General features: G+C 43.3%; 2 protein-coding genes across 3 annotated transcripts in view; one reads left to right on the forward strand and one right to left on the reverse strand.

Moving 5' to 3' along the window:
- Positions 1–7,650, forward strand: part of scfd2 (sec1 family domain containing 2) — a 99,844-nt gene extending 92,194 nt beyond the window's left edge. The window contains exons 8-9 of one of the 2 annotated variants that reach the window (XM_030726796.1): positions 2,673–2,792; positions 6,430–7,650. In XM_030726796.1, the coding sequence (XP_030582656.1) occupies positions 2,673–2,792; positions 6,430–6,522 (213 nt within the window). In that variant the 3' untranslated portion in view covers positions 6,523–7,650. Of the gene's footprint in view, positions 1–2,672; positions 2,793–3,070; positions 3,261–6,429 lie in introns of those variants that run through there. The other variant, XM_030726797.1, reaches the window with a different exon arrangement.
- A 65-nt stretch (positions 7,651–7,715) lies between these two features.
- rasl11b (RAS-like, family 11, member B) lies at positions 7,716–10,119 on the reverse strand. The gene is made up of 4 exons (XM_030727129.1): positions 9,776–10,119; positions 9,625–9,681; positions 9,457–9,533; positions 7,716–8,964 (listed from the first exon to the last, which is right to left on the reverse strand). Exons 1-4 carry the CDS (start codon positions 9,888–9,890, stop codon positions 8,464–8,466), a joined length of 750 nt encoding a protein of 249 aa, XP_030582989.1. The 5' UTR covers positions 9,891–10,119; the 3' UTR covers positions 7,716–8,463.
- Between the last annotated feature and the right edge of the window lie 338 nt (positions 10,120–10,457).

Consider the following 10,457-nt stretch of genomic DNA (forward strand, 5'->3'; position numbering starts at 1 on the left):
TCTTTTATTAGCATGAGCACGCTAATAAAATGATCAGAACTGATGAAGACTGATCAGAATGTGTTTCTGTAGGTTTTATTAGCTGTGCATTATATAACATTGGGAAAGCATGTCACTTGAGTGTGGCTATACCAATTATACATTAACAGCAAACCCGATTTTCCAGATTTTCTGCAGTAAAATTCCAGACTGGATTGAAACTTTGACTGAAAACAGTTTCAACTGATGTATTAGTTGCTACGATTACAACATTTTTTTAAAAATCTAAATCACTAAATCATTACCACTGTTTCTTCACATCAAAAAGCTTCTTGGTTTGAATTCCCTGACAGGAAGACTGTTTAGATGGAAATTATCAGATTGCATTTTGTTTTGGTTTACCTGTGAATGGTTACCAGATGTCAAAGGGGAAATCTCGGCCCCGAGGGTCCATCCATCCTAATTGAGCATAGTGTTAGTTTAAGCAGGACAAGTCAAGAAAAGGCCTGAGTCACAAAGGCCTAGAGACTGGTCCCAACCACATGGCAACCTCTGGTTGCTATAAAAAAAATTAAATAAATTAAAGTGTATTTCCCAACCAGTTGGCAAGTGGTTGCTGGAGGTTGCTGACTGTTGCTGGGTGAAATCAGTCGCAAAGGGGGTGCTACACCCAAAGCATCCTTGTGATTTCTCACTTGCTAGCAGATTGCTGCAGTCTGTTTGGAAGACGCCGACTTGACAACAACAAATTACTAGCCAAGTAGTTGTGGGACTTGAAAAATGCAAACCTAAAATGAGTTTATATCCACTGTCCCTCATCTGCACATGTCCAAACTATCTGTACCTTGTCTCTCTAAAGTTGTCTTCAAATTGTTCAACCTGAACTGTTCCTCTGATATACTCATTTCTAATCGTGTCCATCCTGCTCACTCCCAATGAAAATCTTTACAACTTCGACTCTGTCGACTCCAGCTCGGCCTCCTGTCTTTTTATGAGTGTCATCGTCTCCATCTCCAAACCATACATCATAGCAGGTCTCACTGCCATCTTGTAAACCTTCTCTTTCATTCTTGCTGCTGTCTTTCTATCACAAATCATCCCTCATACTCCTCTCCACCCACTCCACCCTGCCTGCACTCTCTTCTTCGCCTCTCTTGTGTTGCTCCGTTGCTTTGGATGGTTGACCCCAGGTATTTAAATTCATCTTTCTCTTCTTGTTAATATATTGACTTCTACCTGTCTCCCTCTCACTCACCCACATGTATTCTATTTTGCCTCATTCCTCTCCTCTTCGGTGTATACCTCCACCTCTCCAGGGTCCCTTCCACCTGCTGCCTACTCTCACTGCAGGTCACGGTGTCATCAGCAAACATCATAGTCCTACCTGACCTCTTCTGTTAATTTGTCCATTACTATTGCAAAAAAAAAAAAAGAAGCTCCTGGCCAATCCCTCATGTAATCCCAACCCTCTCTCCTACTGCACTCCTCACCACTTGCTGTCCTCGTAGATGTCCTGCACCACCCTCACATACTACTTTGCCATTCCTGACTTCCAAGTGCAGTACCATAGTTCCTCTCTTGGAGACCTTATCATGTGTTTTCTGTAGCTCCACAAAGACACAGTGCAACTCCTGTCCTATACCTCTCCATCTGCAAACATCCATCCGTAGTCCTCTTTCTGAGTATTTGGGAATAACTGATATGTGTGTTTTTATGGGTTGCTTTGAAACTAAACTGAATTTAATTTAATAGAGCTGGTATCTAGCAAAAAACAGAGGCAGATAATGTTTTTTTTTTTTTTTTAAAGAATTCACATCAAATATTTTTGAAAAAGATTGATAGGATGTTTTCTTTCCCTCAAACACACTCTGCTGCACATTTCAGCCCACAGCCCCTCCCTCACGATCTCATGGCAACACACATGGTTCAGCCAGTGATGCAGGGAACACACACATTTACTCGCACATGGGGGGTTGGCATGTATGTGGTGTTTGAAGATTGATCAGATCGGTCTAAATGTACAACATATAGCATGAGCAGAGTACACTAGAAGTCATTAGTTCACAAAATGTCCGATGAACACATGTTAAATCATTCCTGACATGCTTCATCCCAGCCAGCTGCTGCTTCACATGGATAGCCACTCTCTCCTGAGGTCCACCCCCTGCAGCTCTGATTGCTTGGTTAGCATTCACAGGCTCATCCTGACTGCTGCCCACTGACCAATAGCACAAAGCCATTATTCCCCACCGTAAGCACCAGACCTTACCTGCTGTTAAAACAGCATTTTAAATGACAGTTAATAATGTACTAGCACAATTCTTTTTATCTCAGTCTGCGAGGTACGCCTTGACACAGGTGATGTGGGACATGCATTGTGTAAGTGTGTGTGTGTGTGTGTGTAGGGCTTTCATGTCCACGTGTTAGCCATCATGACACCAGTGTGAGGAGACATCTCCCTCTGAGCTTTGTTAGCAGGTGCACTGTCATCAGTAGCACCACACTATCACAGGTATCCAGCTGAGAGGTGACTAAGCAACAATACATAAGAGACAGCTCAGGTGATATATAGAAAGGTGTACTGGAAGTGTTACCTGGACAAAAGGATGTGTTTATCACAGGAAGGAAGGAAGGAGCATTAACAACGCCAGTGGCTTAAAAATACCAATCAAAATATCTCGTCTTAACTCCAGGTGAGCCGTCCACATCCCGGCGACAACCGTCTGCTCTTCCTTTTCATGGTTGGTGGAGTCACACCCTCAGAGCTTCGTCTCATCAAAGAGATTGTTACCACACACAAACCAGGGACCCAGGTGAGTCTATAGTCTCTCACTGTTAGGGGACTAACATTCGTTCACTCTTTCCCAGTTACTTTTATGGTCATGATTTCACTGGCGTTGAACTGATGTCGACATTATATTGTTCAATAATTGGGGAAAAGTTTTGTTCAAACTATGAGCAGCTTCACAGGTGAACTGAAATAAATCATGTCATGTTTTCAAAATCCACGCTGGCAAAGTTTACCAGCATGCAGTAATCTCATGAATGAGCACGACAATTAACTTATACTATTTTCTCTTTTTTAATGCAGTCATATACACCATTCAAGCATAACATCATGACCACAGCCTAATATTGTGTTAGGCTGCCCTTTGCTGTCAAAACAGCCCTGGAACTGAAGGTATCTCCACCAAAATGTGCGAGATGGGGCCTCCGTGGATCGGACTTCTTTGTCCAGCACATCCCACAGATGCTAGATTGTCAGTGTGATAATCAGTGTTATTCACTTCAATAGTCAGTTTTCATAATGTTATGCTCAGTGTAAGTGATGCTATACAAACAAAAGCATGATTAAACTTACAATTAAAAATGTAGTTTAATTGAAGTCAGAATCCTAATGCCTCAGCTCCATATTTTGCTTTATGTTGCATTGTGATTATGATATCACTCAACTGACACTTTATTAGGTACCCCTTGCGAGTGCCGAGTTCAATCCCTTTTTGCCTTCAGAACTTTCTTAATTCTTCGTGATTGAGACTCAACAAGGTGCTCGAAACATTTCTGAGATTTTGGTCCATGTTGACATGGTAGCGTCGTCCCGAAGGCGCTCTATTAGATTAAGGTCTAGTGACCGTGGAGGCCTTTTGTCTTGTCCAAGAAACCAGTTTGAGATGATTTGAGCTTTGTGATATGGCATGTTATCCTGCTGGAAGTAGCCATCATAAAATGGGTACACTGTGGTATAAAGGGATGGACAAAGTCGGCAACAATAGTCAGATAGACTGTGGCATTTAAATGATGCTCAACTGGTACTAAGGGTCCCAAAGTGTGGCAGGAACATTTCCCCTGTTACACCAACAACAACCTGAAATGTTGATACAAGGCAGGATGGAGCCATGTTTTCACCTATCAGCTCAAAGCAGTCTGGCTGCTCCCTGGATATTTTTTTCTTTTTCATACCAGTAAACCCTAGAGATGGTTGTGCGGGAAAATCTCAGTAGATCATCAGTATCTGAAATAATCAAACCAGTCTCTCTTCCCCATTCCGATGCTTGGTTTGAACTTCAGCGGCTCCTTTTGGCCATCTCTATGTGCCTAAACGCATTGAGTTTCTGCCATGTAATTGACTGATTAGATTTGAATTCTGGAGAGACTCGTGTGGCTCTTTAAGGTGAGCCATGGAAGGCACTTTTATAAACTGACTGCCTTAAGACAGATTTCAGGTTGTTCCTGGCAAAGAATATGACCTACATAAACAGGTGGCTCAGATCAGGCATAAAGGTGAGCATGTCATCTGATCTTTACACTTTTTAATGCAGTAACTACGTACACAAGATGTCGAATCTGTCTACCTCTCTCTGTGTTTGGGTGGTTTGAGTGCTTATTACATATGCAGTCAGCACTAACACACAAAACATGCAGATGAATGCATTTCCTCTGGGTGAGAGGAGTGCAAGGAAGATGTGAGCGACATGAGGCTGGGCTTGTCTTAATAAAAGGCTTCGAAAAGGAGGCCAGAGGCAATGAAAGGCTTGGCAAAGATCAAAGCCTCCCATCTGTAATCAGAAGAACTGAATAAAGACCAGCTTATATAATAACCTGCAGGGCCACACACATTCTAACTCTTACAGATAGATGTGTATTACACTTTGTCTAATGTCTGTGGACCAGAAGTACATGAGCGTTTACACTGAAAATAAACCCAGCTGTGTTCTTATGCTTGGATATAATTCCTCTGAAATACACTCACTCTGCCACCACAAACAGCCCCACTGCCAGTTTTAGGCACTGACCCGGAGTTAAGGCAACACTGCTGCAAAGACACAGGGCTTCTCTGTTATACAACATCAGAAGAGATGGATGGGCTGTGGGAGTGCATACTTCAGCTAAAGCTGTTCACTTGTGTACTTCTATCATTTTAAATTTGCGTTTCTGAAATCTGCATCTGAACCCAGACCTGCGTCGGAGAAACTTTGATCCAACATCCATTATACTACCAGACAAAAATTTGGACAATCGCAACAAAAAAATTCAGAAAAAGCATACGTGGGTTAGCGCAGTAAGCAAAAAGAGAGTCCATAAAATGCCTTATATTGCACACTATTGGCAATAACTTCATGGGGTTGTCACCCAGAATGGATTTCATTTAACAACAAGCCTTATCAGAATTTGTCAGTCTATTTAAGCTGCAAAAATTCCCACCTCTCCCTTTGGCATGTCAGTGCTTCTGCTGCCCGGCATTGCTACTTCCCATTTCAATCCCTCCACCACACCAGCATCCGCCTGTATGCTCCTGTGTGTGTCATATTTGCAGGGATTGCTGATCTCCGAGCACAACACCAAACTGTGTTCAGCTGTTCTGCTGTCAGTCATTTAAAACCTGAATTCTCTGACTGTTATCGCGAGAAACACCCCAGGAAAGAAGGCCGAGAGGCTGTGTTTATTAGTTATCAGCCTCAAAAATCAACAATTAATGGAACCCCAGGTTATGTATCAATGGCACATTAACGCTTTCCAGAGCGCAAGGAGCAGATGCAGCTTAACATAAGCTTTCAGGAGGAGACAGAAGAAGACTGTGTTTCATGGTCCAACTGCTATGTCACACACCTCATATCACCTGAGTTTGTTTAGCAGAGATATAGTGCAGGATATAAAAGGTCACAGAGCACACAGGCTCACAAAGCACTGGCATACTGTGTTGTTGCTGGCCTGCAATTTTTCTGAGCATATTTTACATTCTTATTGAGTTTGTTCTGAATGGCTGAAAAATGTGACAGGCAGCCAAGTGCCCAGCCATCCTAATTCACCCAAAAACAGGCAGAGATCTTTAAGTAAAGCCTCACACGTGCTGCGCAGCAGCTGGATGTCCCTGATGTGATTCATTTTTCTCTGCGTCTTTTTCCATCTTTCACTTCCGAATCGGTGCCAAACATAAAAATAAATAAATAAATAAATGTTTCTGGACCCGCACTGAAACTCCATCACTTGTTCATCCAGCCTTGCACAGCTTGACTTCTTTTTTCAGAAATGCACCTTATCGTGTAAAAGTGATGTCAGGTTTTTAAATGTATTATTTAAAAACCTGTTTGCTGTATTATTGCAGTCATATTCACCACCCCACCCCTCCACCCCCAAATTAAATAAATGGAGAACTACTGTTGCTGATGTCAAATGGCACTTTCTTACAAAGGCTTTACACAAGTGACCTCCCGAAAAGTAAGTCTTTTAAAATTTTAAAAAGTCAAACGAAAACGGGGTCCAAACCACAACCTACTGAGCAGAAGTGCTAACCAAAATAACCCACCTACAAGGGAGCCTGATTCATGCAGCGTTTTGATTTTCGCTCTGCACATTTCTCAACGCGACGCTTAAGTCTGCTTCATTTATAAGTGCCAGCTTACACATGTCGACATACTTTGACCCTGATGAGTGTGTTGTTTCCTGCTCCAGGTGCTGGTTCTCTCCACCAGGTTACTAAGACCGACGGATATCCCGGAGCTGCTCTTCAGTACCCAGAGACTGGTGCCTGATATCGGTGTCTGAAAGGCCGCCACGCGGAGAAACGGCCATTAACACGTGGATGAACACATGCACCACAAATGTCTAAACACTTAGGTGTGTAGCAGGATCGCAAAATGTAAGATTGTGTCAGCAGATGATATGCAAATGAAGCAACATTCCTGTCCTATAAAAAGCCACTGCTCTAAGCACGAGGTGTAAAATTCCATCAGCATGTTTCAGGTGCTGTTTGCATCAATTGTTAATATAAAACAATAAAGATGCCCATGTGTGATTTTTTTTTTTTTCTTTCTTTCTTTCATTCGCATACATGCACAGGACATGAGCAGCAGCCATTTAAAGCAGGGACTGTGTGTGAACTCATGAGTGTGAACAATGGGAGGCATGCTGTTGTGGCTGGAAGAATACGCACTCTGTTAGCAACATCACCTCGCAAACATCATATGGTGACAAATAAAAGCAGGATCAGCCAAGGCCGATACATTGCTCACACTTAAAGCTCACCTCCTCCTTCCGTCCCTCCCACTCTCCCCTCTGTCTTTTTGCAACATGAAACACCACAGATAGAGCTCAGAAATTTACCCGCACCTGGGACAACATTGAGTCTCCCTCATTTTGTCAAACACAAACAGGTGATTCAGTGAATCCTCATCTGGCGTGTTTGAACAGGATATTCAGGATTCCCTGATTAGATTCTGAATTCCCGAAAACCAGATCTCCGGGTCCTCGCAGTTCTTCAGTCTAATAAAAACAAGGTCAGCTCTGAGAAAGCAAACTCTCCCACAGGGATTCGGCCGCAGTTACGCGAGCAGCTTTTTTTAGTCAGATTACTTTTTGGGAGGTCAAGGACTGCGCCAGGCTTTTAGTTTTAAACAGATCACAAGATCTGAGAAGTGGCTGTACAGTCATGCTTCTATTGTATCCACGGTATTCATCACTACTCTGATATCAAAGCCTTTTTAAGAATCGCTGCATTCATGGGTCAGACTACCTTTCTGCGTGTGCGTCATCTGCTCACAGCATGAATGAGGCTTATCAGTCTTCCAGTCCCAAGGACATCAGTGACTCATGAGTTCTATAATCTACGGTTTGTAAACTTTGTGCAGATAAAGAAAGCGTATAAATGAAATTGATGAGTACTTGTTTGACTGTATTTCCAGCTGTTTTTGCAATAAAATGCACACATGCAAAATGAAGGAAGATCCAGAGACGTTTCATTTTAAATTCATCGTTTTATTCTGAAAAAAAAAAAAAAAAAGAACTTGTAACAAATAAATAATAGGCCCTTTGGACTTTTTTTTTAATAAAGTGCATCAGTGACAATCACCAACACATGCTACATACTGGCTGCTACCCCACAAGGATACTTCAACCCCCACCCTCCCCTCTGTCAATTGTGTACAAGGATGATTTTGCAAGTATCAAAAAATAAACTGCAGATACTCAAATAAAAGAGTGAACACACACAGAGCTGCACAGAGACCCAGCTTAAGAGGCTGGTATAATAATACCAGCGTTTAGCCTTGATGAAGTGGCAGTCTGAATAAAGAGCAGCCACAATAGACACAGCACAGCTAAATATAAGCAGTCCTTCAGAGCTGTTGTTGCCAGGAGGGCTTTATGTACAGTTAATTTATTTTATTTATTTATTTTTTTAATTTATGCAGTTTTTGGTTCTCTCAGCTTCATTCGGCTGCTTCTGCATCCTCAGAGGGAATTTCTTTCCTCCTGAACAGATCCTGAACTTCCTCACTGCTGCTCTTCACGTCATCTGACAGATTCCTGCTCACCACAACATCATTATCTCTGTAAAGATTCATCCGCCTCCTGCTATACTGTTTATCTCAGACCAACCGGACTGGTGCAGGACTCAAGTGGAGAAGCATGAATCTTCTCTGTCCTCTTTTCCAATGTTTAACACTTTCTTCCCACGGCCACTTGACCACTTTCCGTTTGTAGCTCTCCTCACACTGAGGTAACAGTCCGGACTTTCGCCGACAGCGCCTGCTTGAAGCGCCTCTTCAGATCCTGCATGTTGGGAGACTTTGGCCTGGGGATGAGCAGGGAGCGCCTCTTCTCTGTGACACCGCTGGCAGAGGTGGGTGGAGAGCTGCTGGAGACAGGGGGTGGCTGCTTGGCTAGCTGGCAGCACAGCCTGTGGAAGGCCCCGTGTACCTGGCTGTAATCCTCACTAGCAGATACTTCATAGAAGGAGCAGCTCAGGTTTCCTGCCAGAATAGGACCCTGCTGGGAGTCAACACGCCTCAGGTGCAACAGGTCTGCCTTATTGGCCAGCAGGATTATCGGGGGCATATTGGGACCGCTGCTACGAACAACCAGCTGGTGCAACTGATCGATCAGATCAAAGCTGCTACGGTCAGTCACAGAGTACACCAGCACCACAGCATCAGCCCACTGGATGGAGCAGGTCACATGGTCAGGTAGACTGATGCCATTATCTGTCATCTGGGAACAAAAGCAAAATAGAAACTGATTAATGCACAGCTGCCTCTGAGCAACATTTTCAGCACTCTTGTTCTGATCCACAAAATCAATCAGAATTCTGGGAAGATTAAATGTTCCGCACTTTATCCGACTGAGCTTTTGTAACGACTGGAATGCCAACCGAGGCAGACAAAAAGCTATAGGATTACTCCTCCAGAACAGAGAGGTGTGGGTGATTGAGAAGTCTGGATGTGGATCAGGGTATCATTTTCTCTGGCCCCAGACATCCATTAGCTTAAATGGAAGATTAGACAGCCAAAACAAAGGGCTCTACTTTAGGAGGAAAACACACATGTTCGGTTTTGGAGCAGTGCCTGCAGACGCTTCTTTACAACCAGACGGTGATTTTGATTACAATATCCCGGCTGTCCACTCTGTTACCCTACAATAAAGCCCAGACATATTTCACTGTAATACGTCTCTTTCTGAGGGGAGGGGGGGGGGGGTTCTTACCTCTGCACCAGGAGTGTCCTGCACCTGGATGGTCACTTGCTCTCCATCTACCTGGACTTCTCTGGAGTACAGATTACCTGCACACAGACACAGAAGAAACAAAACCTTTAGTGGAAAAACTCAGAATTTATTGCTTTTCATTCTTAAAAATACAGATCTTTAACTTACCAGCATTTCGCTCATAATCTCCGATGAAGCGCTTTGTTAGGAATCTCACCACGAGTGCTGAAGACAAGTGACAAAACAGTATTAAACATATATCATACGTGAGGTTATAATTTACCTGCAGCACTTGTATTCGTTTCCCCCCTCTTCTTACCTGTTTTCCCCACACCGCTGCCTCCTATAACGGCTATTTTAATGGCCCGGTTGGGGGCCGAGTATTCAGACGCTGGATACTCCGCTATGGTTGTCATGTTCTGGATGAGGCGCATTGTTTTGGTCCGTCCAAAAAAATAATAATAATAATAAGAATAAAATAACGAACAGACAAAATGATTTTGGAGTCTTTCAATTCTTCTGCAGAAAGCTCTCAAATAAAGCGAGTGAAGTAAATCCTTTATCGCTCCCAGCGCGGATCGGTGGCTGTTGCTCTTTTTTTAATTCTCTTTTTTTTCTGAAGACGGGAAAATTCAACGCCAGCACAACCTGAATGTGAAAGAAGATCTGCGTTTATGCTGCTGCTGAGGGGCGCACGCAGCTTTTATAGCGCTTGAGAGGCAGGCAAATCTGATTGGGTGCTGGTGATAATCCCCCACCTCCCCTTAACTCGTGCGTCCCCGCCTACACGTGGATATGCGAGTTATCCTCAAGGAGAAAAAGCTGCTACAGGTGAGACCTCAATCTGGGTGTCCTGATAAAACAGCCTTTGTTTTTTTCGGTTTTTTTGAAGTGGGGAAAGGTTGTTTCTCCTCTGCAGTTATTTCACCATGAATTACACAGATTTGGGATAAAGAAATAAACAAAGCTATGAGTATGCGGTGAAATATCATGATGGTTTT

Source organism: Archocentrus centrarchus, chromosome 4 (genome assembly GCF_007364275.1).
Source record: "Archocentrus centrarchus isolate MPI-CPG fArcCen1 chromosome 4, fArcCen1, whole genome shotgun sequence".
NCBI lineage: Eukaryota > Metazoa > Chordata > Actinopteri > Cichliformes > Cichlidae > Archocentrus > Archocentrus centrarchus.

Excerpts from the sequence above, each read along its gene's own strand:
- rasl11b (XM_030727129.1), bottom strand. The coding sequence starts at position 9,890 with ATGCGCCTCATCCAGAACATGACAACCATAGCGGAGTATCCAGCGTCT. Across the intron at positions 9,682-9,775 it reads CAGCGGTGTGGGGAAAACAG|CACTCGTGGTGAGATTCCTA; the intron begins GTAAGAAGAGGG and ends ACTTGTCTTCAG. Across the intron at positions 9,534-9,624 it reads AGATTATGAGCGAAATGCTG|GTAATCTGTACTCCAGAGAA; the intron begins GTAAGTTAAAGA and ends GTCTGTGTGCAG.